The 22848-nt window shown below is 38.3% G+C and overlaps 1 protein-coding gene across 4 annotated transcripts; it reads left to right on the forward strand.

The window, feature by feature from the left end:
* Window positions 1-11328: 11328 nt before the first annotated feature.
* LOC131349192 (SLAM family member 7-like) lies at window positions 11329-21721 on the forward strand. Of its 4 annotated transcripts, XM_058384646.1 has the most exons (6): window positions 11329-11487; window positions 18619-18921; window positions 19012-19296; window positions 20382-20513; window positions 20723-20793; window positions 21391-21720. In XM_058384646.1, exons 1-6 carry the CDS (start codon window positions 11439-11441, stop codon window positions 21496-21498), a joined length of 948 nt encoding a protein of 315 aa, XP_058240629.1. In that variant the 5' UTR covers window positions 11329-11438; the 3' UTR covers window positions 21499-21720. The 4 variants fall into 4 exon arrangements, with proteins under 4 accessions (XP_058240629.1, XP_058240630.1, XP_058240632.1 ...); XM_058384647.1 differs by lacking the exon at window positions 20723-20793 and having other exon boundaries at window positions 20382-20517; window positions 21391-21721; XM_058384649.1 differs by lacking the exon at window positions 20723-20793 and having other exon boundaries at window positions 21391-21721.
* Window positions 21722-22848: the final 1127 nt, after the last annotated feature.

Genomic DNA, 22848 nt, shown 5'->3' on the forward strand with positions numbered 1-22848 from the left:
AATCCCTTTTACATGTTCTGAGTCATGTTGAAGATACTGTGTCTCCTTCTTTTTGGAACACTCCATTCAGAGTGAAAATTAATCTTAATGGCCAAGTGTTAGAAGCTACTTTAGACACTGGCTATTCTCTTTTGGCTATTCAAGCTGATATTGTTCAAGCTCACCCTAAATTGAATGCTAACATTAAACCGTAGACTACTTTTAGCAATTTTACTGGCTGATGGTAGTACTTGTGATCCTGTTGGCATTACCTGGTTGAATTTTGGATTCATGGGAGAGCGCTTCTATCAGCATTTTGTTGTTACACATCTGCCATCTATCTTGGTCCTTGGTATGGATTTCATGCAGCGTGCTTCAGTCACTATTCACATTCCTTCGAGTATGGTTGTTGTTGGGAACAATCCCTTGATTGCTGATGAAATGGAGGGCAGTGACAAATGATTCAGGATTCAGTCATTGTTCAAAAACCGTGTGGCGAACCACATTTTTGTGTTTACCGCAGATTAAATCAACTTACCGTTAAAGACTCGTATCCATTACAGAGAGTTGATGAGTCCCTGGATTTCCTTTCTAGAGGGAAATTCCTGACAATGATTGATCTTTCTCGGGGATTTTGGCAAGTTCCAATGGCTGAAAGCTCTAGACCTAAAACTGCTTTTGTGTCACATTGTAGTCTTTTCCAATTCCGTGTTCTTCCTTTTGGATTATGTAACACCCCTGCACCGTTCCAAAGACTAACGAACAGTGTTTTGGCTGGCCTCATCTACAAATCTTGTGCTGTTTATCTTGATGACCTTGTCGTGGCTTCACCCACCTTCGAACATGCACCTCGAGGATCTGAATGATGTTTTTCATCGGTTAAGATCTGCAGGCTTGATTATTAAGCTATCCAAGTGACAGTTTTGCCATAAAGAATTGAAATTCTTGGCATACAGAGTTTGTCCAGATGGTATTCTTCCTGATCAAGGAAAAGTCAACGCTGTCCTGAACTTTGAAACTCCCTGTAAATCTGAGAGAAGTGAGAGAATTTTTAGCCCTTTCGGGGTATTACAGAAGATTCATACAGGATTATGCACATCATGCTGAGCCTTTGTTCACACTCACGAAAAAAGATAACCCTTTCGTCTGGGACAGTGCATGTCGAGTCATTTATGCTTCTGAAGCAAAAATTGACAACGGCACCTGTATTGAGTTTTCCTGAATTCACCTTACCTTTCTTTCTTCATGCTGATGCATGTGACGTTGGTCTTGGGGCTGTATTAATGCAGAAAGATGTGCAAGGTAGGGAAGTTGCGGTGGCATTATGTAGAGCCCTACATAAATCTGAAAAACCCTATTCCACTCCTGAAAAAGAGTGTCTTGCAGTCTTTTGGGCACTTGAACACTTCCGACCATATGTTGAAGGTCTACATGTCACAGTTTTTACTGACCACAGTGGATTGAAATGGCTGATGTCACGTCCAAATCCTACTGGTAGACTTGCTCGATGGTCGGTTCATCTTCAAGACTTTGACATTGTCCATAAGCCTGGTATGCGTAACCTGATGCACTGTCAAGGAATCCTCTGCAGAGTGATGAGTCTCAAATGGACATACTACCTGAGTATGCTATAATCGGTGGACTTGAACTTCGCTCATTGACAACCTTACCTCTTTCTGACCGATCTCAAGTGAAACAACTGCAACTTGATGACCCAATCACTGGTGATCTTCTACGAATGATGGAAACGGCACCCCGGTCAAGTGAAAAGGCAGAAGAATGTTCTCAATTTTCAATACATGATGGACTACTGTATTTTAATGATCCTACATCTGCATGTAGTATCTATTCTCTGAAACGTTTAAAGCTGTATGTTCCTGCATCTCTTAAAAACACTGTACTGTACCATGATCATCCAACCGCTGGTCACCTTGGAATGACGAAGACCTTGGCACGTTTGAAACACTGATTTTTCTGGCCTAAAATGTCGTCAGAAGTGAAAACGTACACTATATTGCCAAAAGTATTCGCTCACCCATCCAAATAATCAGAATTAGGTGTTCCATTCACTTCCATGGCCACAGGTGTATAAAATCAAGCACCTAGGCATGCAGACTGTTTTTACAAACATTTGTGAAAGAATGGGTCGCTCTCAGGAGCTCAGTGAATTCCAGCGTGGAACTGTGATAGGATGCCACCTGTGCAACAAATCCAGTCGTGAAATTTCCTCTCTCCTAAATATTCCACAGTCAACTGTCAGCTGTATTATAAGAACGTGGAAGTGTTTGGGAACGACAGCAACTCAGCCACGAAGTGGTAGGCCACGTAAACTGACGGAGCGGGGTCAGCGGATGCTGAGGCGCATAGTGTGAAGAGGTCGCCAACTTTCTGCAGAGTCATTCGCTACAGACCTCCAAACTTCATGTGGCCTTCAGATGAGCTCAAGAACAGTGCGCAGAGAGCTTCATGGAATGGGTTTCCATGGCCGAGCAGCTGCATCCAAGCCATACATCACCAAGTGCAATGCAAAGCGTCGGATGCAGTGGTGTAAAGCACGCCGCCACTGGACTCTAGAGCAGTGGAGACGCGTTCTCTGGAGTGACGAATCGCGCATCTGGCAGTCTGATGGACGAGTCTGGGTTTGGCAGTTGCCAGGAGAACGGTACTTGTCTGACTGGATTGTGCCAAGTGTAAAGTTTGGTGGAGGGGGGATTATGGTGTGGGGTTGTTTTTCAGGAGCTGGGCTTGGCCCCTTAGTTCCAGTGAAAGGAACTCTGAATGCTTCAGCATACCAAGACATTTTGGACAATTCCATGCTCCCAACTTTGTGGGAACAGTTTGGAGCTGGCCCCTTCCTCTTCCAACATGACTGTGCACCAGTGCACAAAGCAAGGTCCATAAAGACATGGATGACAGAGTCTGGTGTGGATGAACTTGACTGGCCTGCACAGAGTCCTGACCTCAACCCGATAGAACACCTTTGGGATGAATTAGAGCGGAGACTGAGAGCCAGGCCTTCTCATCCAACATCAGTGTGTGACCTCACAAATGCGCTTCTGGAAGAATGGTCAAAAATTCCCATAAACACACTCCTAAACCTTGTGGACAGCCTTCCCAGAAGAGTTGAAGCTGTTATAGCTGCAAAGGGTGGACCGACGTCATATTGAACCCTATGGATTAGGAATGGGATGTCACTTAAGTTCATATGCGAGTCAAGGCAGGTGAGAGAATACTTTTGGCAATATAGTGTATGTGTCTTCTTGTAAAGTCTGCCAACTGACTAAGCCGCGTCAGCGTAAGCCAGCTGGTCTTATGGTCCCAATCCATCCTCAAAAGCCTTGGGAGTATGTCGGAGTTGACTTTGTTGGCCCTTTACCTCATACTTCCAATGGAAATGATTACATCTTGGTCTTTGTAGACTATTTTTCGAAATGGGTAGAGATTGTGGCAGTGAGAGAAGCAACAGCACAAGTAGCAGTGAGTAGACTGTTGAGCGAAGTGTTCTCACATCATGGAGCACCAACTTACCTTATTTCAGACAGGGGTTCCCCTTTTGTGAATGACCTGTTTGAAAAACTACTTACCTACCTTGGAACTGAACACCGTCTGACTACTGCATATCACCCGCAGACGAATGCAATGGAACGGGTGAACAGAACGTTGAAAACGTCAATCAGAACGTATAAAAACGTACAAACACACCTTGTGGGAAAGATACATTCCCCAGATTTGTTTTGCTTTACGTACTGCTCCTCATGAGAGTACGGGACAATCACCGTCAATGTTGTTGTATGGACATGAGTTGAACACTCCTTTAGACTTGGTGACTCAACTGAATGGAGATGAAGAGCTTGGAATTGACATTCCTTACCTGGAACAGTTGCAGTCTTTATTACGGGAAGCTCATGAACATGTGAAAGCGAGCTTGGAAGTTAATCACGCAAAGAGAAAGAAATACTACGATAAGAAAAGATGTTGTGTTTATTATTCAGTTGGTGATCTTGTCAGAGTAAAAACACACCCAAAGTCTGACGCTTTTGCAAATTTCACAGCTACGTTGGCATCACTTTATTCTGGTCCTTACTGTGTTGTTCAAGTCTTGTCTGAAGTGAACTACAGACTCAGAAAACTGGATACGGGGGAAGATGCAGGTGTTTTTCATGTTGTAAACATGCAACCTTTCCATTCCAGACCTGAGAGTAGGGTACATGGGCCAGATGGGCTTTTACATGACTCTGACGTACCTGATGAAGAACTTGATGACAGTGTGTTTCCATCTCAAAGTGTAAACTCTTGTTTACCTGATGTATCAAATGTTGATTGTGATTCTTTGACTGACATTGTTTGCAATGTGTCCGCAGGTGACAGAAGTAATTTTGCCCCTGTTGTTGACTTTGACACTTCTACACATGATGACTTTGATAACGCTAGACAAAATCATCGCTATGACCTCAGGCCTAGACATGCTCCAGGAGTTACCACGGGTTGGTCACAAAAGAAATGGACTAATGACTACCATACCGGCAGACTTGATTTTAAGCGGTAGAGGTTATTGTGACTTAAGAGTCATTGTCATGAGTCATGGTATTGTGAGTGTATATACTTACCTATGTTTCATTGTACATTTCTGCTATTTTTGATAACGTTGTTACTAATGTTCATATGTGTGTTAGCAGAAAATATTCATTGCATGCCCTTGTAAGATAAAAGAATTTTTTTATTTTGTATTTCTTTTGTTTCATCAGCATACAAAGTAATGTGTGGTTTTTCACTGACGTGTTAGTATATGCACTTGTGTGTATGACACAGAACGGGTTTTTGTAATTCAATGTTTCCATGTATGGAGTTGAACTTACAAATGTTGTCCTTATGTTGTGTATGGCTGGGGACAGCCTTTTCTCTGTAGGGGGGAATCTGTAACGGCCACTACTATGTTATATACCACATTATGTATGTATGTTGCCCTTTAAGAGTTGCTGCCCATCCCCCAGCGTGTGTGCTGCGGAGGTGTGTGTGTGAGGTGGAGAGAACAGGGTAGGAGCTCAGATGTGCTGCCACCCCCCCACCCCCCCCAAAACGCTCTAGTCTTTTACCCTTTTCTTTACTTTTTCTTTGTTTTGTATTATAATTTTGTGATGCTGAAAGAGGCCGATCATAAAGGTTTTGTGCTGAATGCTAGTCTTGTCTTTGAGCTCTTTTTCCCTCCGGCGCAAAAGCATCACACAGTGCTTTACCTGTCAACAGAGATAGAATGAAGGCGCATCTGACGGTTTCACTGCCATAGATTTCCGGCTGCTGCGTAAAGAAGTTGTCACATTGGCGCAGAAACCCTGGCAGCGATCGGTGGCACCATCAAACTTCACACTCGAAAACCGAAACCAAAAACGCAAATCTGAGACTCGCAGTAAACTGGAACAGGCAAGGATCATACATGTGGTAGTCAGAGATATACAGTAATAAAGGCTTGGTATGCAAGCTAGAGAGAATGATACTTGGCCTCCCTCTGGCGTTCTGGTTCCGCATGTATCGTTACACGACTTTTAAGGTGACAGAAGGTTGGAGCATCTCTCACCTTTACAGCCCAACACTCCGGTGTTTCAAGAGCAACAGTCCCCACGATTATGACTGTGTATATATCATGCAGGCAGGACTTCATCAGCGAAGAACAGTGTTCTAAAATAAAAACTTAATGATTGGACCATCAAACACCCACCACACAGAACTTCACAATCCACAGAAGTAATTGTTAAAACATTAATCACAGACACCAATGCAAAAATGAGTGATATGGTCTGAATCATCATCTAGATTATTCCCAACAGCAGGTTGAGTTTATGTATGGAGAACTGTCAAACATGGGGTAGATCTGTGAAGATTTAGGCGGCCATATTTTTCTGTTCTGCTGGCTCCATCATTAACCTACATGGTCATGTTCATGAAAGCAAGTATTTGGAAATTCTAAGTGAGGTGCCTCCTATGGTCCAAATGTTCTTTTCAAACAATTATGCCATTTTTCAAGATACACTCAGCCAAAACAGTTCAGTCTTGGTTCAAGATATGAACTTCAACATCTGCTCTAGTCATCTCAACCATTTGCCTGAATATCATCAAACCAATATGGATATTTTTGGAGAAAAGACTGAGAAGCGGGTAGAGAAGAGAAGAGTAAATGGTACAAAATTGCACTAGAAGATATTCAGAAGTTGTATGAATCTGTTCCAGAAAGGTTGGATGCTGTATTAAATGCAAATGGATATCCAAAACCTTATTAATAAACATATTTCATCTGTGTTCACATTATTTTGTCCAAATCCTGTGTGTATATATTTATCTATATATCCACCTATCAGATAGATGGATGGATTTTTTGGGCAGGTAAAGTAAAAACATCTAAATCACACGCATTGTATGTTTCTGGTATTCCTCCTTATGCAACACATTATTTAGAGACTGATGATGGGTGGAGACGAAACACAGAATACGTTTTTTCAGGTACTTGCATGTTTGTTTTAGATTCAGGTTTTCACAAGGAACTAGAATAGCATCTGGAATGGAATAAAGTAAAATAAATCTTTATAAAATCTGTTTGGTAAACAGGAGTAAGTGATTCCACAGCGCGCTCTCTCTCTCTCTCGCTCTATCTCTCTCTCTCACACTTCTGAGATGCTCAGACTCTCACAGCAGTGATAAGGAAGACTCCTCCTCCAGCTCCAACCTTCCTGAAGCTAGGAATCGTTTCAGTTAGACCAACTTTTATGTGTTGTCATGATGATAAAATGTAGTAAAGATTATACAGCAAAATGAGGACATGATTTCCACATCATCGGTTGAGTCTGCTGTGGATTTTCACGTCAGGTAAGTGTTACAATGAGGCTGTTGTTTATTATAAGTGACGTGAACTGTAGGGGAGAGCGTGGCACAACCTAACACTTTTTAGTTTTCTGTAGTTTATACAAACGCATTTAGGGTTCAAAGCATTTTTCTTCCATCTTATTTTTACATATGTCTGGGTCAAACGTGGTCTTGTTTTAGGACTAAAACACATTTTATTATTTTCCCAAAAAGAAGCATGAATGGTTAGAATGTGCCATACCTGTGGGGCAGGTTGTAACATGTGAGTGGTATTAACAAACTTGTTCACTTGTGTGATGATACTTACTGTCTTTATTGGTTGCCATACCAACATTGGGTGTAAAAAACATCACACCAAAGCTCAAACAACTTTGGAAGATATTAAGGTAAGAGCATTTTAACAAAGTAAAATATTTACAGAGACATTAATTGTCGGCTCTGTGTTTAGTGTTAATTTAAAATGAGGCAAATTTTGATGTTATGTAATGTGACTGTCATACAGTTGTGTTATAACCAAAACCAGGTGTAGATCAGCACCATCGGTGGTGTTATGAAATAATAATGTGTGTGTATATATATATATATATATATATATATTATACATACATATACATACATTATATATATATATATATATATATATATATATATATATATATATATATATAAAATAGATGGAGTTGTAAGGCTTTCCACAAGGTTTAGGGGTGTGTTTATGGACGAGACGAGAAGGTCTGGCTAACATTCTCCGACATCTAATTCATCCCAAAGGTGTTCTACGGGGTTGAGGTCAGGACTCTGTGCAGACCAGTCAAGTTCCTCCACATAAAACCCATTAATCCATGTCTTTATGGAGCTTGCTTTGTGCACTGATCCGCAGTCATGTTCGAACAGGAAGGGGTCATCCCCAAACTCTTCCCACAAAATTGTCCAAAATGTCTTGGTATGAAGCCAAAGCATTAAGTTAATTTCACTGGAACTAAGAGGCTGAGCCCAACCCCTGAAAAACAACCCCACACCATAACCACCCTCCACCAAACTTTACACTTGGCACAATGCAGTCAGGCAAGTAGCATTCTCCTGGCAACTGCCAAACTCAGACTCATCCATCAGATTGCCAGACAGAGAAGTGTGATAGGTCACTCCAGAGAACACGTCTCCAGTGCTCCAGAGTCCAGTGGCAGCTTGCTTTACACCACTGCATCTGACACTTTGCATTGCACTTGGTGATGTAAGGCTTGGATGCAACTGTTCGACCATGAAAACCCATTTCATGAATCTCTCTATACACTGTTCTTGAGCTAATCTGAAGACCACACAAGGTTTGGAGGTCTGTAGCTATTAACTCTGCAGAAAGTTTGTGACTTCTGTGCACTGTGTGCCTCAGTACGCGCTGACCCCGCTCTGTGAATTTACGTGGCCTACAACTTTAGAGCTGAGTTGCTGTTTGCATAGTGTAAAGTTTGTATTAAAGTTCAGGACTCACTGTCCTGAAGTGTACTACAAACTGTAAACTATGCACCTTACACTCCAGTTTGCAAAGAAACTTTTTGCACAGACCCTTAAACTTTATTACCTTTATTACCTTTAATAACTGTGGAATATTTAGTAGTGAGAAAATTTCATATTATAAATTATAAAAAATAATATTAATTCATAAAATAATATGAATAAAAATATTAATTTCCCCATATAAAACCATGAGAGTTCAGCTGAAGCCATAATCACACTTTGTCTCAACTCACCACAAATTCCTGTACAGTGTGTGATATTTATTACAGTGTAAGGCTGACTTTAGAGGCTTGTAAAATAACCACGTCACTTTCATTATATGTGTAAATATGAATTAAAAACAGGTTTATCGATGTTCATGAATCATCTCTAAAAGACAGGAATCATAAAAGAAAGGTTCAAAATATTTGAAAGAATTTAAAATCCTGTACAAGTTTCCTGTTGGAATTCTTTAGGAATTATTAGCAAATAATACATGATTTGTATTAGCAAGTTTATACTTCTAAATTTAATCTGTTATTTAGCACTGAAAAGTGGTGTGTGTGTGTGTGTCCTCCTGACTCACTATTCTTATTGTGTTTTAAGTTTGATATTTGAGAAAGGGGGATTTTTGGACCCTCAGGGCAAAATACATGTCTGTGTGAAGAAGTATAAAGTTCAGCAGTTGCACAGAAACTCAAAACAATTATATATACACTATATTGCCAAAAGTATTCGCTCACCCATCCAAATAATCAGAATCAGGTGTTCCAATCACTTCCATGGCCACAGGTGTATAAAATCAAGCACCTAGGCATGCAGACTGTTTTTACAAACATTTGTGAAAGAATGGGTCGCTCTCAGGAGCTCAGTGAATTCCAGCGTGGAACTGTGATAGGATGCCACCTGTGCAACAAATCCAGTCGTGAAATTTCCTCGCTCCTAAATATTCCACAGTCAACTGTCAGCTGTATTATAAGAACGTGGAAGTGTTTGGGAACGACAGCAACTCAGCCACGAAGTGGTAGGCCACGTAAACTGACGGAGCGGGGTCAGCGGATGCTGAGGCGCATAGTGCGAAGAGGTCGCCAACTTTCTGCAGAGTCAATTGCTACAGACCTCCAAACTTCATGTGGCCTTCAGATTAGCTGAAGAACAGTGCGCAGAGAGCTTCATGGAATGGGTTTCCATGGCCGAGCAGCTGCATCCAAGCCATACATCACCAAGTGCAATGCAAAGCGTCGGATGCAGTGGTGTAAAGCACGCCGCCACTGGACTCTAGAGCAGCGGAGACGCGTTCTCTGAAGTGACGAATCGCGCTTCTCCATCTGGCAATCTGATGGACGAGTCTGGGTTTGGCGGTTGCCAGGAGAACGGTACTTGTCCGACTGCATTGTGCCAAGTGTAAAGTTTGGTGGAGGGGGGATTATGGTGTGGGGTTGTTTTTCAGGAGCTGGGCTTGGCCCCTTAGTTCCAGTGAAAGGAACTCTGAAAGCTTCAGCATACCAAGACATTTTGGACAATTCCTTGCTCCCAACTTTGTGGGAACAGTTTGGAGCTGGCCCCTTCCTCTTCCAACATGACTGTGCACCAGTGCACAAAGCAAGGTCCATAAAGACATGGATGACAGAGTCTGGTGTGGATGAACTTGACTGGCCTGCACAGAGTCCTGACCTCAACCCGATAGAACACCTTTGGGATGAATTAGAGCGGAGACTGAGAGCCAGACCTTCTCGTCCAACATCAGTGTGTGACCTCACAAATGCGCTTCTGGAAGAATGGTCAAAAATTCCCATAAACACACTCCTAAACCTTGTGGACAGCCTTCCGAGAAGAGTTGAAGCTGTTATAGCTGCAAAGGGTGGACCGACATCATATTGAACCCTATGGATTAGGAATGGGATGTCACTTAAGTCCATATGCGAGTCAAGGCAGGTGAGCGAATACTTTTGGCAATATATGTATATATATATATATATATATATATATATATATATATATATATATATATATATATGCAGATTCTATCAGAAACATGACATACAACAAACTAGCTAACTAACTATTAAAGAAATATGTACGATATATATTTTTACATTCACAGTTTACAATGAAGTATAGGAATACAGTAGGTGGCACTGTTGCTGTTGTGTTTACACAGTTCCATCTCTCATTATGTCTCATCTGCTTTCAAAATATGGTCTTAATTCCAGCTTTTTATTCATAATTAGTCATATAGATATATGTTTACAGATGGATAAAACATTAGACAGTAATTTTAACATTCAGTAAATATAATTCATTCAGTTCTGTAGTTTTGTAACCATCTCAGACAGAAAGATTAGAGAGGATAAATATTTAATCTTTTTAAAATCCCAGAGTCATTTCTACTTCCTATGAAACTCATTAGTCTCTGTCTTAACTGACTCCTCCATCATTGGTGTGGTGTGTGTGTGTGTGTGTGTGTGTTTGGTAATTATATTGTCTTAGTGATAAGAAACACAGACAGACGCCATCTGGTGCATTGAGAGCCTGTTAGTCTCCATGGCTTCCCATGTAGTTCAAGATTTACAGGAAATCTGACCTCAGCAGATGATTGTGTTTATACCCCTCCTCTCTCTCTCTCTCTCTCTCTCTCTCTCTCTCTCTTAACAAAATGGAGGATTGACTCCTGCCTGCCTAGTTTTTACCTCATGGAAACAGCTTCACAATTGTTGCAACATCATAGATAAAAGTACATGGTAATGAGAAAATCTAAAATAATAATAATCATGATGAAGATTATAACTGATGATTGCTTGAGACGAAAGATGAAGATACTTCGGATACTTGCATGTTTATTTTATGTTCAGGTTTACACTAGGAACTGGAATAACATCTGGAATAGAATAAACTAAAATACATATTTATAAAATCTGTTTGGTAAACAGGAGTAAGTGATTCCACAGCTCTCTCTCTTGCCCTCTCTCTCACTACTGAGATGCTACCCGAGAGGAAGACTCCTCCTCCAGCTCCACCCTTTCTGAAGCTACTGTAGGAATCGTTCAGTTAGACCTATTTTTGTGTGTTGAGTCATGCTGATAAAATGTAGTACAGATAAAATGTAATAAAGCAAAATGAGGATATATTTTCCACATCACCAGCTGCTCTGTCTTTTCATGTCAGGTAAGTGTTATAATGAGGCTGTTGTTTATTATATAAGAGACAATGATGTGCTTCTTTAGATAGGTTACCGTGATCTGTGAAAACACTCCTCGGATGGCTCATGTTTCATCTTTACACAATTTTAAAATGAACACCATTCTTATTATTACTATTACCATTATCATTATTATTATTATTATTATTATTATTATTATTATTATTATTATTATTACTTAACCTAAACAAAACATATACTTTAAACAATTTGCCATCAAGTAAAAACCCTGCCAAAGGTCATTAATAAAGCATAAAGGAAAACACAGCATGAAGAAATACTCTAATTCTCATTTAATTAATGAACTATATGAATTATATGGGTTTTCTTTTGTTTGTTTCTTTTTTACAACGCACGGACTTCCCCTTGCCTCTCTGCGGTTAATTATTCTGGAACATATTTGACTTTTAAATAGTGCTTGTGCCTGAGGGAGGTTTGTAATAGGATCCATGGAGATAATAATATATGTACTTTGTAGGAGTGTTCTGTTTGTTCATTGATGTGAATCCCTTTTAAAGTTAGACTCTAACTTTCTATGGAATAAAGGGACCTTTTGAGAGGTTCTATAACTGTGTGTGTAAATAGAGTCTGTGATGTGAGAATTCAGTTCACTACACAGCTGAAAGTATTCATAACATACTTTACAGAATATAAATCTGTTTTATACATTTTGGTTCTTGATCCTAACAGGATTTCCTGAGTTTTCGTTAAAATATATTTAACAGGAAACATGTATATTTTGATATGAAATGAGGAAACATTGACTAATGGGAGAGGAAGGCTAGTTTCGGTTAGATAAATATAAGAGCACTTTTCCTGGTATAAAGCGTACAGTAAACACATCCTGTCCTTGATTAAAGTCAGGCTTTTACAGTTTATTTCTTCCCACAACATACGCCATTGTTTTGGAAAAATCTTTACATGTTTACTCTACTGTACAAAGTCACACGGTTAATCCAAGGTGTTTTTCTGGCCTGTAGTCTGAGGACACTATAAAAAATATGTAAGAAATTAAACAAATTATCAACCAAAAATTATTTCTGATCTTAAACAGCACATGAAGTATTTTATTCCTCTTATACCACAAAAATTGCCACTAGTAGCAATTCCCTCTCTTAAAGTTAACAAGAAAAAATAAAATGCAGTTAAAATGTTAAAATGTTCAGCATTGTTGGTCCTTAAACACCAGCATGTTCAAAATTACTTGCAGGACACATTATTTCCGAGAAACTGGATCTATGTCAGAACAAAGTGTTTATTATTATTATTTTATGCCTTATGGAAAATACCATCTGCTACTCAGGCTGCTGAATGATATAAATGAGTCTCTCTTTTTGTGTTATTTAAATGATTAAAACACCTATCCAACCAGAACCGGGTTAAAGTTAAACTTTAACTTTAACCGGGTTAAACTTTATCAAAATACCAGATCAACCACTGAAACAGAAATAAATACAGGAAACACTGTTTACATGTAAACCCCCCAAAACTGGCTGTGGAAAGTATAATCAGATTCAGGTGCGATTAGAAAGAATAGAGGAAATGCCAAAAAAAAAAAAAACCATTTATACACAGTTCATAATGTTTTTCTCTGGTCTGACTTGGTCTTATCTCTTATATCTTTATTTTTAAGTATAAAAGACTTGTGTACAGTTCCAATCAGAAATATTCAACCCCCTCACCTCAAAAGACATTATTGTAATGTGAAGTATCTGGGAGTCTGTATCTCTGAGGACTTGTCCTGGACACCCCACATCTCTTCACTGGTGAAGAAGGCAAGGCAGCGCTTGTACTACCTCAGACAGCTGAGGAAGTTCAGGATCTCTTCAGGTCTGCGCAAAACCTTCTACATGTCCATCATCCAGTTTGTTGTACCTGGGAATAGCAGCTCCCAGGACAAAAAGGCCTTGAAGAGAGTGATCAGGTGTGCTGAGAGCATCACCCGGACTGAATTGCCTGATCTACGGGATGTTTACATCAGGCAGTGCAGGTCCAGGGATCAGCGCATTATTAAAGACACTCATCACCCAAATCACAAACCGTTTCAGTGGCTGCCGTCTGACTGGAGACTCCGATCACTCAGGGCATGAACTGAAAGACAGAACAGCAGCTTTTTTCATCAGGGTATATGGGCATTAAACACACAACCTCAGTAATAACTGATAAAATTTACTACACAGTCACTTTCTATACCATGACAACAATGCTATTGTTTGCATATTTTTACATTTCTTATTTTTTACAGTCCACATATTTGCACAGCACAACTTTTCTCCACACCAGTCTTATTGCACATATGTTGTACATATTTTTTCTTTCTTATTAGAGTGTTTATCTATTTATCTTGTTTTAAATCTTTTAATTTTTTAATTCTGCCTAGTCTGGAGCAATTGCATTTTACTACTGTTGTACGTGTACAACCACGTATGTGACAAATAAAAATCTTGAATCAATGGACGATAATGACAGTGAATGACAAAAAAACTCACTAAACAACAAAAAGTATTTATTGATTCATATTTGAGTTATTTTGACAGCAGAAGTTGACTTAACTGTCAGGTTCAAATGAAAAGAGTAACTCTTAACACATGTGCATGCGCAGTATTCAACCCCCAGCTTCAGTACTTTGTGGCACATCCATTAGCTTTTATAACTTCTAACAGACGTTTTTGTTAAGTGCTGACAAGCTTCATAAACCTCTCGATTGGAATCTTTGCCCATTCTTCATGTGCAAAAGCTTTTAGCTCAGTGATGTTTGATGGCTTCCATGCTGCAACTGCCTTCTTTAAATCCCACCAAAGATTTTTAATAAATTTTTAAATCTGGTGAATAAGAAGGCCACTCTTGGACATTCCAGGATCTTTTACTCAACCAAGCTTTGGTTGACATGGAGGTGTATTTGGGATCTTTGTCTTGCTGGATAGTACAATGATCACCAATGTTTAATTTGTCAACAGAAGGCATCACACTCCTCTTTAAAATGGCCTGGTATTTCTGGGAAATTAACTTCCTGCCACAGAGAAACAGCCCCACATCAGCAATGACCCACCTCTATGTCTGACCGTGCGGATGGTATTCTTCCTCGTATAAGACTGGCCTTTTGCACACCAGACATACCGCTGGTCCATATGTCTAAACAGAACTGTCTCCCAAAACTCTGTAGTCTTATCCCAATTCCTCTTGGCATATTCTAGTTGACTTTTGATGTTCCTTGTGGTCAAGAGTGCAGTGTGTCTTGGAGTCCGGCCATGAATTCCTTGTTTATTTATTGCATGTCTTATAGTTGCCACTAAAGCACCAGCCATCATCAGTTCATCCTGTAGGTCAGGGCTGGGCAATTAATTTCTACAGGGGGCCACATAACAAATATGAACTATGTTGGAGGGCCGAACCAACGATAACCTGAACTTGAAAAAAGCAAAAAAAAAAAAAAGCAATAAATTATATATTTTGATTAGCTGCTACTGGTAATCAGAAGAATAAGGATATTATGTAAATATTTAAATAAATTAATTTTTCTCTGGGCATATCAGGGCAGGGAGTCCACCATACACTCCTTAATAAACTCTCTGTCAGAAAACGCTTTACTTTTTCTAGCGATTTTGTGAGATATGACATAACTTGTCTTGACAGCTGCATCTCTGGGTGTGTGAAGTTTTATAAAAAGTCCTTGTCGGGTTTGCAGCGTGGCTAGCATAGCCTCCGACTCCTTTGCACGCTCTTCTTCTATTTTCTACTTCTAGAAGAACTTCTTCTAAGTTCTTCTATTTCTCCTCGTGTTTGGTCACGTAGTGGCGATAAAGATTGTGATCTTTGAACACAGCGACCTGTGTACCACAAACTAAGCACACGCAACACAGTTGTATTGCGTGCACAGAATAAATACTTGTTCATTTATGTTTATGACTGACTTAACGTGGGCCGGACAGGGACGTCCACAGGCCCGGATGTGGCCCGCGGGCCGTAAAATGCCCAGTTCTGGTGTAGGTGTTTTGCAGTCACGAGGGTTTTTTCTTAGTTGTCCTGACTAAGTTGGTATAGGCCCTTGATGAAATGTTGGGCTTTCATGGCTAGGCAGGTTTGCAGCTGTTCCATAAGTTTTAAACTTCCTTATAATGCTCATAATGGTGTCTCTTGAAATGTTTAATTTTTTTGGAAATCTTATTATACCCACGATGAAATAATTTCCTCTTTCAGCTTTCATGGAAGTTCCTTTATCTTTCCCATAATTGCAACTCACCTTGAATACCTTTATGGGTGGGGTTTAAATGAAGGATCATTATAGAGTTCCCAAAGGCTTAATTATGTTTCAACTCCATTTTAGGCCATAAAACTGTCAGAAAGCTTTCAAAACAACAATATAATATAGGGGTTGAATAATTGTGACATAGCTATCTTAACAAAATATTCTGTTACACACAAAGACTACATCATGCATTTTCTGTGTTGATTTTATGTGTCACTCAACTCATAAAGTCATCTAAAGTAGAATCTTGCCCTTTAAAAAAAAACTTTCCTGAAAAAAATCCTTAAAATCTTTTGGGGGTTGAATATTTCTGATTGTGACTATATGTATTAGATGTGTATTATGTGAAGGTCTTTACTTTCAATGGTAAGAAATAGTCGTTTGTTGCCTATGTAGTTTTTTGGTGTCTCGTGATGAGTGGAAATTCTGTAAGAGAGTAAACATCACAGTGGGAATTTAGACGGTTAACCACTAAAGGAAAGCAGCATGGTGCGCATAAAGCCTCAGTTCTGTGCATAGGTGCAGTGTAACAATGCACGGAAACTAACCGAGAAGCTGCAGAGTCACCTCAACAATACACAAACTGGAAACTGGATCCTGGACACTGTATAGTCAGTGAATAAAACTCATCTGTTAGATGTGAGATGTGTTTCTAATCATAAAGCACAGAGGAGTATTGTGTGTATTAATAATAATAATAATAATTAATAATTAATAACTGCATTCTGCATGTAAACATTGTGTGCAGTGTGCAGTGTGCAGTGTAATCACTTTGCTCATGATAAAGACATAAATATGAGGGGATTATGTAGGTTAAACCATATGAATATGAGTGAGGGGAGGATGTAGGAGGTTTTGTTCTTCTTGAGGTTTTTAACATTCACCATGACGTGAATCTACAGTACAACTTCACCAACCAGAAAAAGCAAAGCCGCTGTAACAACAGCAGACACTATAATATCCTGATGAGAAAATTTATAATTATATCATTAAATTTATTATTATTAAATTTATTATATTATATCAATTATATAATTATAGCAGAAAATTTATAATTTGAATAGCAACTACTCTCAGGACCAATAATTAATATTTACAATTATTTAAATTTCTATTACAAGTATATTTAAATTATGAGGTTAATTTTGAGGTAAATATAACTATTTGCAGCTACTGTTCTAATGTTATAATAATTTCCAGTTGGAGAATTCACCTAGTTTGCACTAGCTGGTTGGACAGATTTAGTTTTTCACACTTTTGTTTTTTGCCACACTTTATTGACGGTCCCTAATTTTCCAGCGCTGTAGATTGTCAGTATATTTACAGATAAACTTTATTCCTATCTCTGAATCTGTTAGAATATGTGGGTGTGTCATTTTTCTGCTACTGACCAGAAATACCTGAACATCTGACTATTAAACTTTTATCAGACTGCATCAATAGTACTGTAAAAAATATTTGAGGGAAAGCTGGAGATGAATATTTGTTGTATATTTGCTTTATTGTGCAGATATTGATATAGAATATGAAAGCAAAAAGGTTTTGAGTTCATGTAGAGACTCAGTGTGAAGTGATTTAGAATTGCACAGGTAATTGTTCACAGATGTTTTCAGTCTTTATAATATATGGTTCTGTTATGCATTCAATTAAGCAGTGTTTTTATGAAGTGTCTGTACTTATTTAGTGTTTGTTTATCCTGTTATACTGCACCAGTATAGTTCCAATCAGAAGAAATCTCCATAAATTCTGTATTTTTATTTATATTTTGTGTATTTTTATTATATTTGTGAGAACAGTGACAACAAAACACAACAGATTTCAGTATTAGATTTACCACGATTGTTATTTAGGCTCTGATAAATAAAACGGAGAATTGAAAGAGGAAGTACTTTCTTTTCCACCATAACTATAGGAATTAAATATGTAATGTAAATAATGAAAACTTCCCTGTCCATCTACCACCACCAGAAACAAATGTCAAAACAATCATAAATTATAAATTGTGCAAAATGTCAGATGGTCACAGATGGTGTTTGGTGTTGAAGAAAATTGAGGAAAATTCCATTTTGGTCTGTTTAAATCAAAAGTTTGTGAAATGAGAGAGTGTAAACACAGAGTGGTTTTAGTCCATTTGAATGATTTATGTTATACAGTAATACCTCGCAGATTCGCGTCTCATGATTAGCGGTTTCACTGATCTGATACGTTTGAAACGTAACTAATTTGTATCCGGGAATTTTTCACAGACCCGCGAAATCCTGCAAAATCCTGCAAAAGTGTTTATTTCGTGGCAATTTATACATTTTCATGCTTTTTAAGGCGAAATTATTAAGAAAAATTTAGTTTATTAATTTAGTGATATAAATATAAAAGTTACAGTATTAACAGTTTTACCTAACCTACCTGATTGGCTGGTAGCTATGATGCTTTGTATGTGTGATGTCACGGTTCATCTCCCCGCCCCTTGTGCTCAGTTCAACACGTGTGTATATTCCGTGAATAAGATCTCAGTGATTTTTCCCTTGGTTTTTATACAGGCGACACTGTACTCGTTTTAAACATTTATTTCTTTTTTAAGGGTAATGTATTAAGCTAACTTTTATATGAAATTAGGTGTTTTGGGAACATGATTGGGGTCATATTTAGGGTTTAAACTTTAATAATAAGCATTTACAGTACAGTATTAGCATTTTTAGTGACTCCACCAAACATCTGCGAAACCTCGTCATTCGCGATGGGTCCTGGAACGTAACCTCGCGGTTGTGTGAAGTATTACTGTATATTTTTAGATTTATTTAAATGTGTTTTATTTTGACTCTGAAATGAGACTCAGTGCTGTTTTCTCTTTCAGAGATCTTCAGCTCGGTTGGTGTCTCTTCAGTTCAGGAGGTGATCGGTGCTGTAGGCCAGTCTGTTACGTTTCCTATCAGTGTTCCTGTTTCTGGGACTATACTTTATAAAGGTGACACAGTTGGACAGGTGTTGAATAAACAGAGTGAGATAAACAGTGAGAAGTTTCAGAATCGTCTTCATTGGGTCAGTCAGAGTGGGTTCTTCACTCTCTCAGACCTGAGAACAGATGATTCAGGACTTTACACAGTTCACAGCACTAAAGAGCTGGAGGGAAAACAGGAGTATCAGCTGGAGGTGTACGGTCAGTGGGTTTTTCACAGATTTTACACATAAACAATAAATAAAGCTTAAATTCTGATCTTATCAGGTTGTTCATGTTGTTTCTGTACAGAGAGAGTTTCAGCTCCTCTGGTGAACACAACCAGTAGTTCTTCAGAGTTCTGTTCATTACTGTGTTCTGTGAGGAACGTCAGAGGACTGAAGCTCATCTGGTATGAAGACTATGTTTTATTAAACCAAACTAGCAGCAGCTCCACATCCAACATCACACTGAATCTTCATCTAGAAATAAAGAAGACGGAGAATCACAGAGAGAGAACCTTCAGCTGTGTGTCTTCCAACCCAGTCAGTAAGGAGACTACAATCACCATCACACACGTCTGCTCTCTGAACACAGGTAGGAGGCTGCAAAATTCACACACTGTCTGTTATGAGAGCAGAAATAGAGAATGTGTGATGAGTAAATAATAATCACTGTGTAGTGCTGTTTTATTAAAATAATAAGTGTTAACATTTCAGAACAAGCATTAATATAAACCTGCACTAATGTCAGATCTGCTGTTAAAGAAACTTAATCAACACCTTCTGACCAATCAGAATACATGATTCAGCAGGACTGTGGTGTAAATAAATAAAGTTTAATTGTGTCCAGCTGATAATTATGCATTTTATAAAGACATGAGCATCGTTACAGATTGACCCCCATAATCACTCTAACTCTGACATGAGGTGAGGAGTGACAGTTAGAGTTATACTGATAGTTATAGTGATTTGTCCTGAACGATTAATATCTTAACATCGTAGAGATATCTAAAAGACTATATCACATCCTCAGCAACTTGTACAGTTAAATCTATTACTCCATCCTCGTGATTATTACATTAATGTAAAGAGTGATGATATTAAACCCTCAGTACATCAGTGAGTTTATAAACCCTTTGTGTTCTGTTTAATCCTGAACAAGTTCATGTGTTCAGAATTGGGTAATCGAAGTAGATCTTTCTGAAAAACAGTATTTTCTGTAGCAGGACCTAGCAGGATGTCGAGCTACAAACAAGGGCCAAGATCCCAGGATCCATTAGACCAGTCTGATTTAGGAAACTCACAGAAACATATTTTGGACTTCATGTCATGTTTTTCTAAATAATCATGCAAATGTTCTCCATGTGAAGCCATGGGAGTATCATCTGAAGCCATAATCACACTTTAACTTTATCTCAACTCACCACAAACTCATGTACAGTGTCTGATATTTATTACAGCATGAGGCCGACTGTAGAGACACGTAAAATGACCACATGTCACTTGTATTATATGTAGAAATAACAGCTAATTAAATAATGTTTAAACATCTTTAATTTTACCCCACATCCAGACTATGAACAGAGCACATACTGATATTTAATAAAAACACTTAATAATAGTAATGATAATGTTTATCTGTCATAGAATTGCGATTTAAACAATATTAATTTTTTACAGATCCTCGTCCTCCTGATTGGCTAAGAATTCTGATTCCAGTCCTGGTGTCTGTGCTTTTAGTCATAGCAGTAATCGTGATGGTTGTGTATCTGAAGAAAAGGAAACAAAATGAAGCCAGTCCCCAGACAGAAGGCAGGTATTAGTCTGTTTATGGGCATTAAGGGGATAAACAGAAGTGATATTTACCTCTGCACTTCATCTTCTCAGTAAACATGACTGCAGATGATTCCAGTTTCATGGTTTAGGACACTACTGTAGAGTCAGTGTCTGTCAGTCTCTCAATATCGACCAAATAATCCGTCTTTACTGACGATGTTATATTTATATTTTTATCTTTGCAGTCTCCTCTGCAACTGAAGGACTGAATGAAGAAATACTGTATTCTGTGATAAATCATAAAAACCCCACTCAGGTCAGTGACTGATGGATTGACAGACAGTGACCAGTGTTTATAATCCTGTGGTCTGTGTGCTCATGCTGTTATTTAGAGAAGTTAGCTTTGCTCTAAATTACAGCATTAAATATTACATTTAAAAAAGGATGAATATAAAGCAATGCGAGAACACAGTTTGTGTAATCAATAAATTTTATTGTTTTTTAAAATAACTTTTATCTCATAATAACATTAAGCTGTTTACTGATGGAGATTGTGTTCTTGTTTAGTAGCAGTGAACTTCTGCAAACAGGAGTCATCTTTAATAATATAATATCTTCATAATGTTCAGGTTTTCTGAATAAACACACAAGACTGCACACAGACTCACTGAAATAGAGACTGATGGATTTGACAGACACTGACAATCCTTTTACTATAAAAATAACAGCCTGAAGTGCAGCGTTTTTTTACTCGGGGTTTCAACATGGACTTCAATGTGGTTAAAGCTCTTCTGTAAATTCTGATGAAACACTACACTGTTAAGGGAAACAGAGTATTTAATGAGAAGTGTCACTGTTACTCTCAGATAAATGCACTGAATTTTCTCTCTCTCTCTCTCTCTCTTTTTAACAGACAAATATACGAGAACGTGCCGATGATGAAGCATGTGCACTAACGACGGTTTATGACCGAATTAGACCAGAGAGAACATCAGACTGCGACAATAACGGAACAGAATAAACCAGAACTGAAGGCTGTGAATATATTATATATTTAACACCAGTTATAAATGTAACTGTGTTTATGAAAATGCTCCATATTCACGTTAAAGGAAGGTTTTTTTGATGGCTTTTGAGGGCTTTTTTTAGTTTAATGCCACAGAAAAAGATTTCATGAAAGTCCCTTAATTTCCTAATGGAGTTAATTTATTGAAATAAACCCCTTTTTATATACCGCTACAAAAAAAGGTGTCCTTGTCAGTTCTTGTGGTTTCCATTGTTCTGCTTTTCCATGTTGATATTCTGACAGTTTCAACACACCTGAATGTGAATGTTACCTTATCTGATGTGGCTGTAAAAGAGGAAGTCATGTCATTTATACAGCAGGATGCTGTTGTGATCAGTTGGTTTTACATGCTGTGGGAATGAGTCCAGGTGGATCCTGTAACTCAATGAGGGGAAATACGGGAAGAGAAAATACACAGACATGCAGCAGTTATTCACACTGATCTAATAAACCCAAATATCTTATATTTAGAGCACCAGTTACAGTTTCATGACCTAAATAACTCAGTCTTATGGACAAAAATCCTATTTTTGTCCATAGGATTTAGAAAACTTTATAAACCTTGTTCTATAAAGGTCACTAGTTTCGTTTTGTCACTCGACTCTCCTCTCGCCCCCAGCTTACTGAATTTGCATGTGAGTTTGTAGAACCGGTTTTTACCTGGGAACTGTTTCATCCTGCATCATGTTTAATACAATATTTTAGACTCGTGTGTTTATCAGTTAAACGTTGTTCTGTAATGAATATGCATACAAAATTTCCCCCAAAGTCCTTTAGTTACTCTAATCTTCTGCTAACACACACACAGGAGAGTGAATGTGTGTGTGTGTGTTCCAATATTTATTCAGTTCCCCACACTCTCTTTTTTCTACCTTCAGTTTGTTCCTGTTTACTGTTTATAACGCAACCCTGGAAGAGCAGTGTTTTTATTTTCTCCTGCCATATACGATCTCTCCTTACATGTGTATAGAGACATTAGGATGGAAAATGAAGCTCAGAAGGAAGAAGTTGGATTTGTTTATTTGTTTATTTTTGCTAATCTAATAAAGCAGTAAAGCTAGTAGGAAGCTTATCACATAACCTATTTTCACTCTGATCACTGCAATAAATAAAAAACAATTTAAAAAAAAATGCACGGGCCACGCCCACAAGCAAAGAGATTGGTGACCAATACAATTCTACAACACAACAGGACTGACTTGATCACTTTTTTTTTGTTAAACTTTTTCTGAATAAGTACATGTTAATTGTGCTGAATCAGACATTACATTAACCTATAACACCACATTCACACATAACAGAATG

Source organism: Hemibagrus wyckioides, linkage group LG29 (assembly GCF_019097595.1).
Source record: "Hemibagrus wyckioides isolate EC202008001 linkage group LG29, SWU_Hwy_1.0, whole genome shotgun sequence".
Lineage (NCBI taxonomy): Eukaryota > Metazoa > Chordata > Actinopteri > Siluriformes > Bagridae > Hemibagrus > Hemibagrus wyckioides.